This window comes from Helianthus annuus, chromosome 3, assembly GCF_002127325.2.
Source record: "Helianthus annuus cultivar XRQ/B chromosome 3, HanXRQr2.0-SUNRISE, whole genome shotgun sequence".
NCBI classification, from domain to species: Eukaryota; Viridiplantae; Streptophyta; class Magnoliopsida; order Asterales; family Asteraceae; genus Helianthus; species Helianthus annuus.
In genome coordinates, this window is record NC_035435.2 from 168,968,227 (window position 1) to 168,990,816 (window position 22,590).

Below are 22,590 nucleotides of genomic sequence, written 5' to 3' on the forward strand. Positions count from 1 at the left end.
CAGCCATATTCTGTTACATGTTAAAAGGAACATTAGAGTATAAGGGGCTGAATTGTCATTTTTAGCATAATAAGTACAGGGACGAATTTGCTATTGTTGTAAACTTGAGGGTTAGTATTAGAAGATAGTTAGTTAGTTGTTTCTGATCGTTATTAGTAGTTACAATCAGTTGTAAGAAGGTATCTTGATAATGAATTGATCTTTGTTGATGCACGGAATGTCTGTTGACTGCGTCTACAAAAAGTCTGAAGTCAAGATTGGTCTAAAGGGGTCAAAGTGTAAATATTGAGTAATATAGACTTAGGATCGCTTTTGTGTCATTAGGTTTAGACTGGAACCGCTTTTAGGACATTAAGGTAGGATCGCTTATGTGACAAGATGCTGGATCGCTTATTGGACTGTCACATAAGCGACCCATGATAACTATAAATAGGGAGGAGCGGTTCTTCATTTGAAATAGTGTATGTATGTGCTAAGGTGCCGAAACTCTGCTGAAATTTTATCAGAAAGCAATACAAACACAAGGAATTGAAAGGATTAGCTGTTGTTACTTTACTTACGTTGATTCCGCCTTCGTATGTGAAGATGAACTACTTCGACTGACTTTTCGGGTCATAGAACGGTCCAACAAGTGGTATCAGAGCTCAGGACGAGGAGTTCATACTACGACAGCATAGATCTGCAGAAATCTCTCATTTCTACTCACTTTCTCTCATACTTTTTCGGTTTTCAGTGGTTCCAACGGTCAAAATTGTCTGAAAATTAAATATTACGTGTAAAACACACTTTTAACAAACCCTAGAAAGAATCAGGTGAAAATACGGACTAAAAATGGTAAAAACTTGTTAAAATCTGTCGATCGCTTTTTCGGACGTAGGATCGCTTATTTGGACCTAAACTGTTTGGATCGCTCCAAATTCACACCTGAGATCGCTCTTTCGGACAATTTGACTCTCTGGATCGCTCGAACGGACAACAGTGTTGAACCGCTCGAACGATCATACTTGGACCGCTCATACGAACACTTCAGGTTCGCTCCAACAAACGAAAGTTGGATCGCTTTTGTGACAGTACTTGAACCGCTCGAACGGACATACCTAGGACCGCTTGAACGGACAAGTTGTGACTCGCTTTTCTGAAAATACTCTGGACCGCTTTTGTGGTTCTGATAATTTTCAAAATCAAAAATTTTGCTAAGTGTTGTTTGATTTTGCAGGTACAATCAAAATGGATGATATTTTCTTAAATCCGTTCAGTGATATGTACGCATTCTCAGGTAGTACGGACAACAACGATACGTCATCAAGCAATAAAGATAAAAGTCCGCCGAAAGAAAGAAAGAAAGAAGCATGGGAGTCCGAGAGCGCATTCGGAACATTCAACAAACCCCCAAAGCTTATGGCTATAGAGGATTATAGTAGGTGGGCAACTAAGTTTGAGGATTGGATGATGGCATTTGCATTTCCAAGCTGGAAAAGCATGAAAAATGGCTATGCAAATGGCAAGAAGAATGGTGAAGCGTTGAGATCAACTGAAGAAATTGATGCTTTTGTGGCAGAACAAAAGTGTGTAGCATTGCTTTTTCAATCTATCCGAGAAGACATCATTTCCTTGATCGATTACTCAAATGCACAAGATTTGTGGAAAAAACTGAAAGCAAAATGTATAGGAAGCGGGGAAATTGTAAAGAATAAGAAGAAACTTCTTCGGAAAGAATTTGATATGTTTGGGTGTATGAAAAATGAATCAGTGGGTAAAATGATTGAACGGTTTGGTCATCTTAAGCTGGAACTTGTTCGACATGGGATCAATTATCCTGATGATGAGATAGTTGATAAATTGTTTGATTCACTACCTGATGAGATGGATTAGAGATATTATGCATTGATGTTAAAGAACACTATTGCTCCTGACCAATTGAAACCAGATGTTGTGATTGAGAAACTTGAAAGTCATGAGCTAGAGTTGAAGAAAACATACAAAGTTAATCACTCATCCTATCAGCAGAATCTGGATCTGTATTATCCAAAAAGCTTGATGCCGAAAGCTTCTTCTCCGAAAACGGCATTTTCTGCTGAGAATGTTTCTTCAACAAACAAAGAAAGTCAAAGCAGTTCAAGTAGTGGAAGTCACAGTGGGTATCATAGTGGATCTACGTCTTCTACAAATCGTTCTGATGCGAAGTTTTCATGCAACATTGCAATCGATTTGAAGAATGCACAAAACTTTGACGAAGAATCGGCAAAGCAACAGATGGTTTTTCTAGCGTCTGTTTTGGAGTCCTATGAAGGTTTGGTAGCCGGGAAGATCGGAAATACAAATTTGACCAAAGAAGACTACGATCAGATAGATCCCGAGGAAATGGAGCTTATTGACATTCGTTGGGCAATGGCAAGTGCTGTGCGACGTGCGCAACGTTTTATGGAAATTACCGGGAGGAAATCAATTGGTGGTCCGTCAACAAAGCTTGGGTTCGATAAGTCAAAAGTGACGTGTTTTAAGTGCAAACAAAAGGGCCATTTCAAGCGAGAATGTCGGAATGCATACGTTGATGAATCTGAAAATCCATTTCGTGACGATTATTACAAGAAGGCAATATATCATCAAAATAAATCGGAGCCGCCCAGACTAAAGCAGGCTGAAGAGCAAAGAGAAAAGTCAAGGGCTTTAGCTGTGATCTATGATGATGAGGGTTACGATTGGAGCAAAGAGGTTTTGCCGGAAGATGATGCCATTGGTTATGCTTTCATGGCAAGTCATGATGAACCGATTCCTTGGAAGGATGATCGAACAGAGGAACAGAAGTATCAATACAGGAAGTTGATTGCTGAAACAAAGATTATCAGACTTTCTGGTGTGTACTTGGAAGCAAGAAGAGCAAATCGTTGGGATCCAGACAGGGAGTGTTATCTTGATCGGTATGGCAATGTGGCAGTTGATGACAAAACGCTAGATATTGAAGCCATCATTCAGGAGTACAAAGAAGATGATGAATACTGGCAGCATAAGTGGTGGGGAACACCAACTTCGAAGATGATTGAGGAGGAGAAAGAAAAAGAGAGAAAGGAAAAAGAAGAGAGAGAGAAGAAAGAAAACGCAGAGACTGAGAGATCAAAGATGGTTGATACGGAGAATTCAGAGAAAGTGGCTGACCAAGTGCTAGCTGCGAAAGCACTTGAGGTAGATTCTATTTCTGTTTCTGAGTCAAAAGAGAAGGTCAGTCAAAGTGTGTCAACATCCAGGTCAGGTAATAAAGTCGATGGAAATGTTGACTGCAAAAATTGCAACAAACAATGCAATTTTTGTAGTACAGTCACGTATTTGAATGATGAGAAATTGAAAAATCTGAAATCAAAAGTTAAAACTTTTGAAGATCAGATTCTCGATCGTGACACAGAGTTAAAAGTTTCAACTGAACGGTTTAATGAATTAACCACTAAATGTGACAAAATTACAATTGAAAATGAAAAGTTAATTCTGGAAAACCGTCAGATCTCCGAAAAATTTGAGAAACTTAAAAGTGTTGTGAAAGACAGTGATGATCGAAACGGAAAAACATTCAAAGAAAACGAACATCTAAGAGCTGTGTTGCAATTAAAAGAAAAATCAATTAATGAACAACTGGATGAGATTGCAAATTTAAAACTTAAGGTTAAAGAAATTGAGATTGAAAATGAAAGAATTCAGTTGAAATTAAACAGTTATAGCTCAGCTAGCTTTGTTTTGCAGCACATCGTTCCCAAACCTATAGGAAAAAACAAAGCTGGTGAGGACGTGTTTTCTGATGGAACGGGTGTAGGGTTTCACAAAGTTCCACCGCCAATTTTAGACAACTACACGAAAAAGCAGTCTAGTTTGATGGAAATTGAGGAAGAAAGTGATGTTACACTTCCTGAAAACATTGATGTCACGTTCACGTCTTCCAATGAAGAGGGTGTCCAAAATGATGTGGTGAAAAGTGTGATAGACAAAGTGCTTAAACCGGATTGTGACACTTCTGAGGAGGATGGGTGTTTTCTAGATAAATATATTCCGAAGCAAAAGTCCAAAAACAACTTATATGATGAATCTGATCTTGTCATGTACAAGATGTCGGGATCGGATAAGTTGTTTTCGGATTCTGAGTTTCCATTAGAGAATGTTAATCTGAACAAATTGACAAATGTTTTCAAACTGGTCGAAGTCGAGTTGTCAGCAGTGAACAATCTAAGTCGAAAGAAAGAAAGGGTTTACAACAAGAAAGCTGTTTATCCACCACGTTTTTACAATAACAACAGAAACAATTGGTCGGGTGGTTATCAGGGGGGTAAACCATTTCATAAAAGAAATGTTTCAAACAAGAGGTATGTCGAAAAGAAAAAGTTTGTGAATAGTTCAAGTTCACTTGCTGATGAAGAAAAAGAAATTTTTACAAAATCAAACAAAGAATTTTTTGAGAAGAGAGCTTCACAGGCTCAGTCTGAAGGCACGAGTAGGGTAGTTGATACTCGTACTTGTTTTCGATGTGACCAGGTTGGTCATATTGCACGAAAGTGTACATATGTGAAGCCTAAGACTGAAGCTGTGAAGGTTCAACAAAAGAAAGTTGATGTGAAGGGTAAAACACCGATGTATGTTGAGAAGAAAGTTGTTTGGAAGAAAAATGTTCAAATTGACAACTTGAATGTAAAAACTGAACCCGTAAAGAAGCTGGTATATCAAAATGATAAAGTTTATAAGAGGGTTGCTGTAGCTCAACAGGTGTGGAAACCTAAAATTGAACCAAAAGTTGAGAAGAAAGTTTCAAATTCTGAGGAGAAAAAGGCTGAAGAGCCAATTATTGTTGATTATGATGCAAATTTTCCGCCTCTCAAGGCTGAAAATTTCAAAATTCAAATTGCAAGAGTCAAGGTTGCACCTAAGGCTGATGAGGCCTGGGTGGACTCTATGTTTGACTAAACAGATTGAATTGCCGGAGCTTCCTGGATTGCGAAGCATGAATCGGCATCTTTCTTGAAGTTGTTTAAATGATGATTTGTTATGTGCAGGATCTTCCAAAACTTGTATCCAGGTGGATAATGGATAGTGGAGCTTCAAGGCATATGACAGGGAAGACCGCATTGCTGTATGATGTGAATGACATTAATGGTGGTTATGTGGGTTTTGCGGGTAATCAAGGAGGCAGGATCATAGGTGAAGGAACATTATCAAATGGTATTATCACGTTTGAGAGAGTTAACTACATCGCTGAGCTGGAAAACAACTTGCTGAGTATCTCCCAGATCTGTGACAGGATGTATACTACTCATTTCACCGACAAAGAATGTTTGATCTTGAAACCGGGTTTTGTGATACCTGAAGAGTGGATCATCATGAGGGCACCAAGAGTCAACGATCTGTACGTGTTGGACATGAGCATTGCTACTACAACCACGGGTCAGGCTCATTGTTTTGTGTCCAGAGCAACGGAGAAGGAGTCAAGGTTATGGCACAGAAAGATGGGGCATATTCATTTAAGGAAAATGAATCATTTAGTGCATAACGACTTGGTCACCGGAGTGAATATTAAAGGTTTTCATCTGGAAGGGGAGTGCATAAGCTGTGTCAGAGGTAAACAGAAAAAAAAGTCACACCCTACAAAACAAGTCAATTCAGTTTCGAGACCTTTGGAAAGACTTCACATGGATTTGTTCGGTCCAGTGAATGTTAAAAGTATAACAGGAGATTCTTACTGTTTGGTCGTGACTGATGACTACTCCAGATTTTCGTGGGTCATGTTCTTGAAAACGAAAGACGAAACCTTTGATAGTTTGGTAGTTTTGTTTAAGAAAATTGAGAATCTGTACCAGAGACCGATTTGTAGAATTCGAAGTGACAATGGTACTGAGTTCAAAAACAGTAAGATGGAGGAATACTGTGATGAAAGAGGTATACTGCATGAGTTTAGTGCTCCGTACACTCCTCAGCAAAATGGAGTTGCAGAACGCAAGAACCGGACGCTAATCGAGACAGCCAGAACGCTGCTTGCAGATTCCAAGTTACCAATCAATTTCTGGGCTGAAGCTGTTTCTGCTGCATGCTATACTCTCAATAGAGTTCTTACTGTGAAGAAGTTCAACAAGACGTGTTTTGAGCTAATCAATAAACGCAAGCCGAATTTGAAATATCTAGAACCGTTTGGGTCACCCTGTACGGTAATAGAGTCACATGGCAAGCTTAGTCAGAAGAACTTTGAAGGAATATTTGTTGGATATTCAGGTCCTACACGGCGTGTCTTTGTTCCAAGCGAAAAGCGTATTATTGAAGCAGCAAATGTTGAATGTCAGGGTTATACAATGCCGCCTCAGAATCCTGGTGATTCATGGCGTTTTAATTATGACAAACTTTGGGAGTCGTTTGACATGAGAGAAGAATCAGAGGAAGAGGAAGATTTCTTTGATGAGCTGGATATTTTACGAGAATATGAATCGTCGCTCAGGTTTCCAGCAGAGTATTCTAGCAGACCTCGGGAGACTTCAAATGATGATGAAGCAGGTCCTAGTAACGCTGATGAACATGATGATGAAGTTGCTCCTGGTAATCAGTCAGCGGTGAATGATGATCAAGAAGCTGAAAACATGCCATTTTTTGACCATGGTGATTCAGATCTTGAGGGGGAGCAGATCCAGTTGTCAAGTCAAACAAACCAAGTTGGTGAACAAGATGCAGAGCAGAATGTTACTAATCTGGAGGGAAATATAGAAGTTCCAAGCGAAGTGATGCCGCGAACTCTTTCTTATCATCCAGAGGAGTTGATAATAGGAGAATTGCAATCGGGCGTTCGGACGAGACGTCAAATTGACCAGGGCTTAACATGTTTTTATTCTACAGTAGCACCTTTACAAACTGAATTTTCATTAAGTTGTTTTATCTCGCAGGTCGAACCGCGGACTTACAAAGAGGCGCTTACTGAAGACTCTTGGGTCATAGCGATGCAAGAAGAATTAAGTCAGTTTGAGAAGTTAGGTGTGTGGAAGTTGGTTGATCTACCGGATGGTCAAAGAAAAATTAATACAAAATGGGTTTTCAAATGTAAGAGGGACGACAGAGGAGTGGTTGTAAGGAACAAAGCTCGACTCGTTGTTCAGGGCTTTAGTCAACAGGAGGGGATTGATTTTACTGAAGTCTATGCTCCTGTCGCACGACTAGAGGCTATCAGAATTTTCCTAGCATTTGCGTCTTGGAAGAATTTCAAAGTATTTCAGTTAGATGTTAAATCAGCGTTTCTTTATGGGAAGGTCAAAGAGGAGGTTTATGTTGGTCAGCCGCCGGGCTTTACTGACCCAATCCACAAGAACAAAGTTTATTTGCTGGACAAAGCGTTGTACGGTCTACATCAGGCGCCAAGAGCCTGGTACGAGACTTTATCTCAACACCTACTCGCTAACCAGTTCATACGTGGAAAAGTGGATGCCACTCTCTTTACTAAAGTCGTTGATGGTCATCTTCTGATAGTACAGATTTATGTAGACGATATAATTTTTGGGTCGACGAATGAGAAATTATGCAAAGATTTCGAACAGGTGATGAAGCAGAAATTTGAAATGTCTTCAATGGGGGAGATGAAATTCTTTCTGGGATTACAGGTTGAACAACTTCCTGAAGGGATTTTCATTCATCAAACGAAGTACGTGCATGATATTCTGGAGAAATTTGGAATGTCAAGTTCTACTCCAGCTGCTACCCCACTTGCGACAAATCATGGTATTCACCAAGATCTCACCGGAGACAGGGTTGATGAGACACTTTATCGATCCATGATAGGTTCTTTGCTGTACCTAACTGCTTCACGGCCTGACATCATGTACCCAACGTGCCTCGCAGCAAGATTTCAGTCTAACCCGAGAGAATCGCACATGATTATTGTGAAGAGGATTTTACGTTACTTGAAAGGCACACCCACATTGGGGTTGTGGTATCCTCGCAATGGCGATTTTACACTCGAAGGGTTTTCCGATTCAGATTTCGGATGCTGCAAAGTTAACGCGAAATCAACAACTGCAGGATGCCAGTTCTTTGGTTCGAGATTGGTTACTTGGCAGTGTAAGAAACAAACATCTGTGGCGCTATCTACATGTGAAGCAGAGTATGTTTCTGCTAGCAGTTGCTGCTCTCAGATCCTGTGGATACAGCAACAAATGCGCGACTACGGTTTGCAGTTTCTTAACACACCTCTGTTTGTTGATAATGAGGCCGCAATTAATATAACTAAAAATCCAGTACATCACGCTAAAACTAAACATATTGAGATTCGTCATCACTTTATTCGCGATTGCTTCGAGAAAAAGTTGATACGAATTGAGAAAATCCACACTGACGACCAAAAAGCTGATTTGCATACCAAAGCTTTTGATAAAAATCGCTTTCAATATTTGTTAAAACTTAATGGTATGAAATTGCTTTCGGTGTCGGATGGGGTTGTGAGCGTTGATGAGAGTACTATTGCGGATGAAGATGAGAAACAATCTGCGATGGTTTGTCGATTTTTTACTTGTTTTGGTATTTAGGGGGAGATAGATAGGTGTACATATTTTATTTTCAGAAAAATACAAAAACAGTAAAAAATGCAAAAATCCAAAAACATGATAAAATTGAAAAAGAGCTTATGTATATAGGGAAAATGATAGTACATCAGCTAGACAATTACAGTATGCTAAAGATTTGGAAAGATAAAATGAGTTAAACAGTCTCACTAATGATGTGTCGATAGGTTTTCGTACATTTAGTAGATTTTTCCGGGATATAAACCTAAAATTTCAAACTGGTGAAATTCGTGGGGAACACTACTTGGATATATAGGTAACCCCTGAAATCTCGTTTGAAAGGTCTCGTATTCTGATATACTAGGTGGTTATACTCTATGATGTCTGGGGTATTATTCCGGGACTTCTGCTGAACGGTGGTTCTGACCTAGTCCCTGGCTAATACTTTCTCCAAAATGCTTGAAATATAGCATTATAGCCCTCAGCTGTTTAGACAATAAAATTGATAATCAGTTGTTGTAGCTAAAAGATTCTCTAAAGGGAACACATTGCAAAGTCGAAGCTGATATCTCTCTGCTGAACGGAAGTTCTGACCTGAGATCCCTCAGTTCTCGCATACCCTAATTTATGTACAGACATCATTGTAGTATCTTTGCCTGTAAGACTGAATATTGGGATTCTGGATACGGGAGTATATTCAAGAGGTGGGACACATGAATCGATCTATGTACTTAAAACACTTAAACAGTATCCTGAATAGATTGAAGTTTGTATGAAAATTTAAGATGGATCAGTATATCGACAATCGAGGTGAATTGTTTAAATCTGAATATGTAATATAGCTTAATGGTACTTGTAATCTGTCTGAAAAGCTGATATGATTCCCTGACACGCTCGCCAAAACAAATTTGTAAATAGTTTGTTTTCTGCAATTTAAGTTTTCTGTTATTTCATTTCTTAGTTTAGATCATCCTAAAATCCAAAAAATTTTTATTTCTGCTTTATTTTAGACAAACCAGAGTGGAAAGTTGATTGTCGGATTCTTGCAAAATGAAGCAGATGCAGGAGATTCTGAGCTGAAGATCGAGGAGAGCTTACATTGTTGGAAAATGTTTGTTTTCAAAAGTTTTAAACAAGTTCATTAAGTTGATACTTGTTATTTTTCAGAAGATTGGAAAATTGTTTTACTAAATCAGTTTGTTTCGTCACAAGATCAACCAGGGTCATTAAATTGAACTTGGTAGATTAATCAAGTATTCAGGGTCATTAATTTGAACTTGAAAACTTGAGTGGATTTTTAAAAACTGATTGAAGTTGTGTTTATTGTTTGATAAGATAGAATGTAATGTTATCGGTTGAGTAACAGGTTTGGACGATATTTCCCAACGGAGGCAAATTGCAAAAGCTTGAACCAGATATCTCAAGATTCCAGCATAATGAGAGGGGGAGTCAGTGAGAGGGGGAGTCTGGATTAACAGCTATTGGGAAGTTGGTAGATAAAGCTAGAAGTCAGTCTGAGAACCTGTGAAGATTGTTTGAGGTGACAGACAGCGTTGGTGAAAAGTCAAAGACTAAAGACTACGGATCTGAAGATGCTAAAAAGACTACGTCAACATCCAAGGGGGAGTCTGTTGATGCACGGAATGTCTGTTGACTGCGTCTACAAAAAGTCTGAAGTCAAGATTGGTCTAAAGGGGTCAAAGTGTAAATATTGAGTAATATAGACTTAGGATCGCTTTTGTGTCATTAGGTTTAGACTGGAACCGCTTTTAGGACATTAAGGTAGGATCGCTTATGTGACAAGATGCTGGATCGCTTATTGGACTGTCACATAAGCGACCCATGATAACTATAAATAGGGAGGAGCGGTTCTTCATTTGAAATAGTGTATGTATGTGCTAAGGTGCCGAAACTCTGCTGAAATTTTATCAGAAAGCAATACAAACACAAGGAATTGAAAGGATTAGCTGTTGTTACTTTACTTACGTTGATTCCGCCTTCGTATGTGAAGATGAACTACTTCGACTGACTTTTCGGGTCATAGAACGGTCCAACAATCTTTCGTCTCTCTTACGATTCTTCTTTCAATTTCTTATCATAACATTGGTATCAGAGCGATTCGATCCTCTGGACGCTCTCGATTGAACCCTAATTCATAGAAAATACCCAAAGTCGAACCCTAATTCATAGAAAATTCCCAAAATTCGATTCGATTGTCAACGAGATTAATCATTCTTTCGATTAATTTCACTGTGTTTCGTTTGATTGTTAAGAATTGATCATTCTTTTGATCAATTTCAGTCCGATTCAGTTCAATTCGGGATTAATCATTGTTCGATTGATTCCAACATGACTACTCGCCAACAAGAAATGGAAAGATTGGAGAAGACAGCTCAAGAGAATGCGAAAACTCTTGAGATTCAACAAGCGGTTTTGGATCAGAATTCAGAAGCTATTAAGATGTTGCAGATCGGAATGACGACGCTGGTGTCTCAAATGACCGAAATCAATAACAAATTGGGGAATGACAGATTTGGTGGTCATCAAGAACAAAGAATGGTTAGAACTGGAAGATTGGACTTTCCAAAGTTCAATGGTAGTGAGGTTGAGGGTTGGATTATTCGTTGTAATCATTTTTTCACGGTGGACAAAACACCAGAGTATGCGAAGGTGCATTATGCAGTCATCAATTTAGAAGGTTCAGCACTAGAATGGCATCAAGGTTATGTAGATAGCCAGAATAGGAGTATAGAGGATATAACGTGGGATGAGTATTCAAGATCCGCTATCAACAGGTTCTCTGAAAGATTGTCTGAGGATCCAATGGAAGAACTCAAGAACTTAAATCAAACAGGTTCACTCTCTGATTACACTAAAGAATTTGATTCTTTGTTAAATAGAGTTAAGTTGCATGATGAATATGCTGCAAGTTTGTATGTGGGTGGTCTTAAACCTGAAATACGTTGTTTAGTCAAGATCTTTAAACCTAAAACTATGAGAGATGCTATATCTATGGTTAAACAACAGACTGTTATTTACTCAACTTTGTTTGGGACTAAAGAAAAAGAGTTGAAAAGGCCTGTGAATAACAGTATAAGCAACAGTGGTTCTACTTACTCTAGTGGGTTGTCTATGGGTAATAAGACCTTGGGAAATCCAACTAATACTCTGGCATTATTACCAACTCCATCGAATAACAAGTTGCAAAAGAATGTTAAAAAGGTTCCCGCTAAAGTTGCTGAGGAAAAGAGGGCTAAGGGGGAATGTTTTTGGTGTAACGAGAAGTATTCACCTACTCATAACTGTAAGTTCAAACATCTCTACATTTTAGAAATATATGATGATGAGGAAATTGATGGAAACGAGTATTCTAATGAACAAGAAGATAGAGAGGCAGAAGCTCAGATTTCTGTGTACGCTATGACTGGTGTCACCTCATTTTCCACTATGAGAGTAGTTGGAACAATTGGCACTAGGCAAATACACATCCTTATTGACTCAGGGTCAACCCATAACTTTGTTAATTCAAAGTTGGCTTCTAGATTACAATGTCATACTAAAGAAGTTCCTGAAATGAAGGTATTGGTTGCAAATGGGAAAAAATTAGACTGTAATCAGCTGTGTCAAGACTTTCAGTGGTTGATGCAAGGTACATGGTTTAGAACTGATGTGTTATTATTACCACTGGACAATTACGATATGGTGTTAGGTATACAATGGTTACAATCTTTGAATGCCATCGTCTGGAATTTCAAGAGTCTTACAATGCAATTTCAAGTTGATTCGAAGACTATTGTGTTAAAAGGGATTAATAAAAATAGTGTATCTCTATGTTCAATAGAAAAATTGTCTAACATGCTGCAGAATGATGATCAGATGGTTCAACTACAGTTATTCAGCATGCAAGAAGATGCTAAAGGGGTGTTTCAACATCAGGCTAAAGTAACTAGTGATGGAAAGAATAGTGAATTAGATGCATTGTTGGTACAATATGAAGATGTATTCAAGACTCCTGACAGTTTGCCACCTAACAGAGAGTGCAATCATAGAATTCAGTTGATTGATGAATCAGTAACGATTAACCAAAGGGCTTATAGGTATCCAGTGGGACAGAAAGATATTATAGAAAAGATGGTTAAGGAGATGTTAGATATGGGCATCATAAGACACAGTGTTAGTTCATTTGCTTCTCCTGTGGTGTTAGTAAAAAAGAAGGATGGGACTTGGAGATTATGTGTGGATTACAGAAAACTTAATGATCACACAATTAAGAATAGGTTTCCAATTCCACTAATAGACGAACTGTTAGAGGAATTAGGAGGAGCTGAAGTGTATTCAAAGCTGGACCTGAGGTCTGGATATCATCAGATTCGCATGAATGAGGATGACATTTTTAAGACAGCATTTAGAACTCATCAAGGGTTGTTCGAATTCTTGGTCCTTCCCTTTGGATTAACCAATGCACCAGCCACATTTCAAGGTTTAATGAATTCGGTTTTCAAGAAGCTATTAAGGAAAACAGTCTTAATATTTTTTGATGATGTCCTGGTTTACAGTAAGAGTATGCAGCAACATGTGGAGGATCTGAAAGAAGTACTACAATTGTTTAGAGAACATCAGCTATATGCAAAAAAGTCGAAATGTAGTTTTGGGGGTTCTAAGGTTGAGTATTTGGGACATGTGATTTCAAAGGAAGGGGTATCTACAGATCCATCTAAAATAGAGGCAGTGAAGAATTGGCCTACTCCTACAAATGTGAAACAATTGAGAGGTTTTCTTGGGTTAACAGGCTACTACAGGAGATTTGTGTCTTCGTATGGAACAATTGCAAAGCCACTTACAAACCTCTTACAGAAGGATGCATTTCAATGGTCAAATGAAGCTCAACAAGCTTTTGAAACACTGAAGTTGGCTATGATTCAGGCTCCAGTACTAGCTCTTCCGGATTGGTCTCAAGAATTCATTGTAGAGACTGATGCAAGTTCTAAGGGGTTAGGAGCTGTGTTAATGCAAGGTAAACACCCAATAGCTTATGTGAGTAAAGCACTTTCGGCAAGACAATGTGCTCTTTCAGTATATGAAAAGGAGTTATTAGCCATACTTCTTGCAGTCAAACATTGGCATCAATATCTTATATTGAAGCATTTTATTATCCGAACTGATCAAAAAAGCTTGAAGCACTTATTAGAACAGAAGATCACTACACCATTACAACATACATGGTTAAGCAAATTGATGGGGTATGATTATCATATTGTGTATAAGAAAGGCATAGAGAATAATGTGGCTGATGCTCTCTCCAGAGTTCACAGTTCAGTTTTATTTGAATTGGCAGTTTCTTCCTATGATCCTTTGTTGTTAGAGGAAATTAAAGCTCATTGGATCCAAGATATACAAGCTCAACAGTTGATTCAAAGATTAACTCAAGGTGAACTGATTAAGCATTTGTCATGGGATGGTATTTTGTTAACTAGGAAGAAAAAGTTATGGATTGGAAAAGATGATGACTTAAGACGAAAGATTCTATTACTATGTCATTCATCTGCAATTGGTGGCCATTCTGGAATTCAACCTACTTTGCAAAGGTTTAAAAGTATGTTCTACTGGAAAATAGCAGACAAAGATATTAAACAGTGGGTTAAAAGGTGTGACATTTGTTTAAAAGCTAAGTACGAAGCCATTTCTACTCCTGGGTTGTTGAGTCCTTTACCTGTACCTCAATCTGTGTTTTCGGATGTCTCTATGGACTTCATAAGTGGGTTACCTAAATCGGGAAGTAAAGATACGATCTTGGTGGTTGTGGACAGATTTACAAAATATGGTCACTTCCTACCTTTGAAACATCCTTTTACAGCTGTACAAGTTGCTCAAGTGATGATGGATACTGTGTTTAAGTTGCATGGGTGCCCACAGACAATTATTTCTGATAGAGACCCTTTGTTTCTCAGTTTATTTTGGAAGGAGTTTCTTAAGTTGCAGGGCATTGATCAGGCATTATCCACTGCATATCATCCACAATCGGATGGTCAGACAGAAGTCTTAAACAGATGTTTAGAAACGTACTTAAGGTGCATGGCAATGTCTGAACCGAACACTTGGGTAAAGTGGTTATCTTTAGCTGAATGGTGGTACAACACCACCTGGCATTCAACTATACGTATGACGCCTTTTAAAGCATTATATGGCATCGATCCTCCTGTACATTTGCCTTATATTCCTGGTCATACCACTGTAGATTCTTTAGAAGAGTGGTTGAATAAAAGAGAAGAGATGATTGGTACGTTGAAACATGCTTTGGAGAGGGCTAGAAATCGCATGAAACAATTCGCAGACTTAAAAAGGAGTGATCGACAATTTAAATTGGGTGATTGGGTTTATCTTAAACTTCAACCTTATGTGCAGTCTTCATTAAGATTACACAGATATTCGAAGATTACTCAAAAGTACTTTGGACCATTCCAGGTGATTAAAAAAATTGGTTCAGCTGCGTATACCTTGGATCTTCCTGCTGGTTCTCAATTACACCCCACTTTTCATGTGTCATTGCTTAAAAGAGCATATGGACCTCCAATACAATCAGTATCAATACCTGAAACACCTGTTCAGACTCTTCAACCTTTGGCTATTTTGGATAGGAAGTTGGCTAAAAGTGGTAATCGAGCCGTGGTAAAGTTCTTAGTACAATGGAAGAATCTACCGAGTCATGATGCTACGTGGGTGGAAGCTGATGTTTTTATGGCTCGATATCCAGATTTTTGCACTGATTCTTGAGGACAAGAATTTTTAAAGAGGGGAGTTTTGTTACATGTTAAAAGGAACATTAGAATATAAGGGGCTGAATTGTCATTTTTAGCATAATAAGTACAGGGACGAATTTGCTATTGTTGTAAACTTGAGGGTTAATATTAGAAGATAGTTAGTTAGTTGTTTCTGATCGTTATTAGTAGTTACAATCAGTTGTAAGAAGGTATCTTGATAATGAATTGATCTTTCGTCTCTCTTACGATTCTTCTTTCAATTTCTTATCATAACATATTCCGACCGCAAAACCATCATCTTGTGGGTAGAAACCGAATGCAAAAAGGCCTGAAGGCGAAAACCATGATGGGTTTTTGTGTGGAGTTAATGTGGAATTTAAGGCGATATTGTAGGAGACGGAGTCGTTAACCAGAGATCCTTGTGTAACTAAAAGGAAGAATATCGTGAACAAGATTATCATAACCAAGGCCATATTATAGAGCTTCTATATATGGTGATCGAGAGTGAGTGTTTTTCTTGAATAGTTAAATAATCAGCCAAATAAATGGAAGCTGAAGTAACTAGTACAATTACTGCCACACATTCAATTCCATCAGAGAGACCCTACAAAGTAGAGGACTAAAATGCAACAAGTCACTATCCAATAATAAAATAAGATAGATGATGGCAATTTGGTCCTTCCCCCCCCCCCCCCCCCCCCCCCCACACACACACACCTAAACCTACATCCATGGCCGGCCCTGTGGGTGGGCGGGGAGGACCACCGGCCAGTGCCCGATATTTCGAGTGGCACGTTTTTTTATGAAAAAAACCAGATATGTATATGTAAAATATTTTTTTAATCGGGTACATCCATACAAACACCAACATAGGCCTCTTTACAAAACTATTCTTATGGTTTAGATTAGTTATTAACCCCTTTGGCATTAGGTTTAGACCTTTGGTGAGCCAAATACCCAATTTCGTTAAGGCCTTAGGGGCACATTTTTTCAAGCTCGAACAGGGTACACGAATTCTCAGGGCCGGCCCTGCCTACATCCTATTCCAATGTGTGGAATTCAATCGGAAAGCGTGTGGAAAAAATCGGGAGGAATTTACGAAAATGGCCAATAATAAAGTTAACTTACCAAAATAGCCAGTTTATGCGTTTTTGGAACGGGGCATCACCCCTCTTATGCATCCTTAATTCTTTAAATGGATGCGTGTATGGATGAAGCAGCAAGTACGGAAATGGGATGCATGGAATGAGTCACAGATGCATGGGATGCCTCAAACGGACGCATGTGATGATGGGATGAGTCACGGACGCATGGGATGCCTCAAATCTCCTAAAAGTAAATTTTATGAGCCACGGACGCATGGGACGCATGATGTCATTGAGACACGTGTCACTTCTACATTGGCGGACGCATGAATGAGCCCTGCAAACGCATAAGATCTCTCGTAATTAGTGATGCCCTCCTCCACCGACGCATGAGGTGGCCATTTTGGTAAGTCAAACTTATTCTTGGCTATTTTCGTGAATTTCTCAAAAATCGGGCGTGGTTGATTAGCATTGGAATAAAAGGTTGAAACATGATGAAACTAATCTGACTATTAGCGAACAGGCATCAGGCCCTACTTAATTTTGGTAACAACTTACAAGATCAACAGTCAAATCAAACTAAGCTAAGACCTTTGAATTGGAATTAAACATGAATCCGCGGATCCTTTATAATACACAATTTGAGCTTCATAATTTACATAACAGATAATGTTATATATATAATTATTTGTATGCATGCAATATATATATATACACACACACATATGCAGAGAGATAAAGAATCATGTACAAAAGGCTTCTCTTGTACGAAGGGTAGGAAACAAAATCAATTGTAATAACATTAGTTATAACAAATCATGTTGAATGTGTAATAACGTAATGGATTTATATTGAATGTGTAATAACGTAATGGATTTATATTGAATGTGTAATCACGTAATGTTTTATGTTGAATGTGTAATCACGTATTGGGTATTTAGAATCACATAATGGACTAATGAGTATTCAAAATCTTGTAAATTGTTTTTAAGAAAACTATAGCAATAGACTGTTTAAATTAAAGAGAATAAAATGCTCGTTAAATACTGTGTAATTTAAAAAAAAAATATTAACGTATGATAAAGTTATAGCCTTTTTGAAAATCAACGTGGGTCTCGACGTTTTGGACGACGCCGGAGGGGGGTGAAACGGTGTTTGGATCGGCGACGGGCCTGGACGAGCCCAGGCCGAGCCCCGTACCGTCTAGCCTTATCTCGAGAAGTTTACGAGCGTAAGTTGTGACCAATATTAAGTAAGGCCTGATGCCAGTTAGCTGTTAGCTATCCTTGTGTCGTATTCAAATTGGTTCCATCATGTTTCAACCTTTTGTAACAGTGCTAATCAAACCATGCACAACTTTTTCCACACGCTTTCTGATTGAATACCCTATACATATAGCTTTAGGTGGAATGCCCAAAGAAGCTGATCAAATTTATTGGATATTGACTTGTAATTCTGCATTTTAGTCCTCTGAATAGTAAACTGTTTTATCTTGGTAGGGTCTTTCAGATGGATTTCAAACCTACTTAATTGTTGAGGATGGTCTAAACTTTCGTCATAATACAAACAAGTGTGAAAATTGAAAAAGTTAAAAAAACAAAGACTTCTAGGATGACTTATTATTCTTCGCTGAATATTAGTCTTGCCTTTAGAATTTAGTTGGTGTATGAAAACTGGTGATAGTCGCTATAGATTCAATGAATGGTGTTAGTTGGCACTACCCATTGTTATTTTTCCATGAATTGACCTTCAAGTCTTTGCCTCATATCAAGTATCTCATCTTCATAGCCTCTGTAACCCACAAGCTACGTACTAATAATTGTGTTGTTGCATATCCTGTTCATGGCTTCACTACTTCTTGCATTTCTCGTTTTCCTATTGCCCTATTGGGTCAGACCAAGGGTCAAATATTCACTCCATAATTAGGGTTGGGATCTTCACTTGTTGCTGGTGCACAACCTAGCGCATGGTACTCCCAGTCTAAGCTGTTTGCATTTGGGTTTTACCCACAAGGAGCTGGTTATTTGGTTGCCATCTGGTTAACGCTTAAAGATAAAGAAAACGCAAACAAGGTTGTGTGGACTCTTGGCCGAGATAACCCGCCAGTGTCACCAAATACCACGCTGAACCTTACCCATAAAGGGGAGCTGGTATTAATTTCGGAGAAGGGCGATATTAGAAAGCCCGTAACAACTGAAGCCAGTATTTCGTTTGCTGTGTTGGAAAACAATGGAAACTTTATGCTGTACAACAATCATATGGAGGTATTGTGGCAGAGTTTTGACAATCCTCCTGATACCATTTTGCAAGGCCAGAGTCTGCGTGGTGGGATCGAATTGGTTTCTAGTACCTCTAAAACCAATTACTCGAGTGGACGTTTTCATATCAAGATGCAGACGGATGGTAATCTTGTTATGTACCCAACAAACACGACAGATGAACCTCTATATGCTTACTGGGCTACCGAGACCTATGTGGGTCCATTAACGAAATCAGAGAGCTACCTGCATCTAAATGATACGGGATTGCAGCTTCTTGATAACCGTACTTCAACAGCCATCCAGTTTTTATATACAGAACTTTCTTATCCTGTCATGTATCGTGCAACGCTAGGTTATGACGGAATCTTTCGGCTATATGCTTACAGACATACTAACTCCTCCCCTTCTTTAGTATGGAGCAAGCCAGATGATCCATGTGATGTGAAAAATTACTGTGGATTTAACAGCTATTGCACCAGAAATGGAACAGAGCAGCACTACTGTGTTTGCCTGCCGGGTTCTGATTTTATAGATCTTGATCAGAAATCTAGTGGCTGCCAAAAGAATTTTACAGATAAAAGGTGTGGAAGCAGAAACGAAAACGTGACATACTACAACTTGGCTACAGAAGAGCAGTTACTGTGGGAAGAAGACGGTTTCTACTATCGAGCTATTGCTGACAACAAACAGGACTGCAGCAAATCCTGTTTGGAGGATTGTGACTGTGACGCCGCTACTTTTCTAAATGGTTATTGTTCCAAATACAAGTACCCATTGCGATATGTACATGTTGCAGATGTAAATGCTTGGCTGAGTTTCTTCAAGACGACCAACAATGCAAGCCTTTATGTCCAACCCAATGAATTCTTTAATAGTAGTTCTGTAAGGAGGGTGCCACAGGCGGGGGACAAGGTGGTGGTAACCACAACTACAAGCAAGAAGACATGGATTCTAATTCTTGTAATAACCATCGGGTTTTCCATCTATTCCTGCATTTCCTTAAGTTTGTCAGGATATTTCGTATTCAAGTTCCGTCTTCTAAAGTACAAGAGATTGTTGGAAAGTAAAACTTTGGGGTTGGCTGAGGACCTCATCCTAAGATCATATTCATACAGCGAGCTCAAAAAGGCAACAAACGGGTTCAAACAAGAACTAGGAAGAGGCTCATTTGGGACGGTCTATAAAGGGTCTTTATACAAAGGGAAGAAACCGATAGCGGTGAAGAGGCTCGAGAAGGTGGTGGATGAAGGCGAAAGAGAGTTCCGAGCCGAAATGCAAGTGATTGGGAAAACTCATCACAAAAATCTAGTGCGACTGCTCGGTTATTGTGCCGAAGGTAAGACCCAAAGGCTTTTGGTTTATGAATACATGAGCAATGGAACCCTTGCGGACTGTTTATTTAAATCCGAACGGCTTCCGTACTGGTCTGAAAGAGTGCGAATCGCGCTAGACGTTGCGAGAGGAATCCTTTACCTTCATGAAGAATGTGAAACTCCCATCATTCATTGCGACATAAAGCCCCAAAATATTTTAATGGATGATTTCTGGACTGCTAAGATCTCCGACTTCGGGTTGGCCAAACTATTAATGCCAGATCAAACCAAGACATTCACAATCGTCCGAGGGACTAGAGGGTAAGGGTACTCTGCATAATAGAAGATTTATTTTAATATACGAGTTTCATGCAATTGATACACCGTATGACGTATGTTTTGTTTTTTGTTACAGGTACTTGGCACCCGAGTGGCAGAAAAACTCCCCAATATCATTGAAGGTTGATATTTTTAGCTATGGAATTGTGCTGCTTGAAACCATATGTTGCAGAAGGAATCTAGATGTACACGTTTCAAATCCGGATGAGATTGTTCTTTCTAGTTGGGTTTACAAGTGCTTTGAAAGGGGGCAATTGGACCTGCTTGTTAACCTTGAAGAAGTGGAGAAGGAGGCATTGGAGAGGCTGGTCAAAGTTGGACTTTGGTGCATCCAGGATGAACCTGCTCATCGTCCCTCTATGAAGTGTGTGTTGTTGATGTTAGAAGGGATTACTGACATCGCGACTCCTCCTTGTCCAACTTCCACTTGGTAATTCTCAATTTTTAAACTTTATTAAGTTAAAACGTCGCAAAACATTGCAGCATTTTTACTGTCATTTAGTGTATGAAACTAGAGGTTGCGAAATGGGGATGGTTGGGCAGTTTGCGTAACGAGTAACTTTGTGTGGTTTGCAAGTCTTGTCAGGCCAACCCGCAAGGGTTGGTTATTTAATTTTTAGAATATAGTTAGTTAGCATATTAGATATGATTACAAATCTATAATCTAATAAATCTTTAATGGTCTACCTTTTTTTATTTAAACAAGTCAAACAAGAGGGTTAATACACATTTGAAAATGTGTATGATAACTTTTGACCCATATGAGACAACTGACCCTTTTCCTTTTTTGGTAATAAAGATAGCTTAACCCATATAACATAACTCAAGTCACTCCATTTTTGGATTATTCTATTTAAATATATTAGTTCAGATTTTTATGCATGTATTCCTTTTTGGAATTAATGTTGCATGGTTTTAACTATGCATCTTCTCTGTTTGTAGATTGGTGGAAGAAGGTTAAATTATTCAGGTTACCATTTGTTGGTTAGTTTGGAGGTCTTGATCACTCAAGTCATGCATGCTGCTTCAATGGCCAAACTTGTTTTTTTGCTTAATAAAAGATAAATAATTTCAAACTTTTCCAAAGTATTTGAAAACATGTTCACTTTAATACATGTATTCTACTTATGTAGCATGGCCACATGGACACATCTGTAACCTGTAGTACTATATGTGTGTGTATATCTAAAACTTACAATTATCTCAGTTGTTTCTTGTTGTACATGTGATCCTCTTTCTGACCAATGGGCGTTGTCATGATTGTTGCCTAGAATGATCTTTTGATCTCTAGAACACGAATGATAAAACTAAACAGAACTTGAATATAACTTGAAATCTGAATACATGAATGTGTTTTACAAATGAAATCTATAGCCTATTTATAGAATCTTAAAGGTGCGATTGTAAAGACGTGTCTCTTCACGAATAGGTGTGTCTCTTGAACTTGTGGTTAAGAATGAATATGAAGAGGTGTGTCTTGTTGATCCAATAGTCGCCTCCCTTTTGTTTCTTGAAGCCGATCTATCGAAGAACAGATGTGTCCACAGGGACATGTCGATTCACATAGGAGAGTTGGTTATCAACTTTTGTTTTGCCGCATCTAATCCTTGAACTTCATTACTTCCTTTAAATGTAAACTAAACTAACTTCATACTAAATACAAAATAACCCTTGTACTTGGATGTGAAGGATTAGCGGTTTCATTCACCCCCCCCCCCTAATCATGAATATCCTTGAGTTGTTGTAGATCTTGAATTCCGAGCAGTTCTCGCATTGTAGCAAACTTGACCCTTGTTAGTGCCTTTGTTAGTATGTATGTTCGTTATAGTTCTCCACTGATGTGTTCTACAGTGATATGCTCGTTTTCCACGCATTCTCTTATGAAATGATAGCGTGTATCTATGTGTTCACTTCTTCCATGAAAGACTGGATTCTTCATGAGTGCTATTGTAGAAGCGTTATCCACCCTTAGTGTTATCATTTCTACCTTCCAGCCTGTAACTTCACTTAACAATCTGATTCACATGATGAGAGTGCAACTTGGTGATTCTCCAAAGTAGAATACCAGACCAGTTATACCTTTTCCTTGGCCTGTGTTAACTCCATAACTACTATCACTATAACCTGTGATTTTACATCATCCTTGCTTCTTGTAGATGATTCCAAGCTCTTTAGTTCCTTTGATATAACGTAGTACTTGCTTCACTACTTTCAAGTGATGTTTTTTTGGTTCATGCATGAATATACTAAGTAGACTGACTGGGTAACATTCAATTCGACTTCATTTCATGGCATTATGTCACAGGCGAAATGTTCAAAAGTCGGTTTGCTAT

General features: G+C 38.6%; 1 protein-coding gene across 1 annotated transcript; it reads left to right on the forward strand.

The window, feature by feature from the left end:
• Positions 1-16,458: 16,458 nt before the first annotated feature.
• LOC110932567 (G-type lectin S-receptor-like serine/threonine-protein kinase LECRK3) lies at positions 16,459-20,691 on the forward strand. The gene is made up of 3 exons (XM_022175894.2): positions 16,459-16,594; positions 18,271-20,239; positions 20,334-20,691. Exons 1-3 carry the CDS (start codon positions 16,459-16,461, stop codon positions 20,689-20,691), a joined length of 2,463 nt encoding a protein of 820 aa, XP_022031586.2.
• Positions 20,692-22,590: the final 1,899 nt, after the last annotated feature.

Bases quoted from the DNA above. Each gene is read 5' to 3' on its own strand.
- LOC110932567 (XM_022175894.2), top strand. From the start codon at position 16,459: ATGCGTGTATGGATGAAGCAGCAAGTACGGAAATGGGATGCATGGAAT. The intron at 16,595-18,270 runs GTAAATTTTATG...CTCCATAATTAG, and splicing joins ATGCCTCAAATCTCCTAAAA to GGTTGGGATCTTCACTTGTT. The intron at 20,240-20,333 runs GTAAGGGTACTC...TTTTTGTTACAG, and splicing joins ATCGTCCGAGGGACTAGAGG to GTACTTGGCACCCGAGTGGC.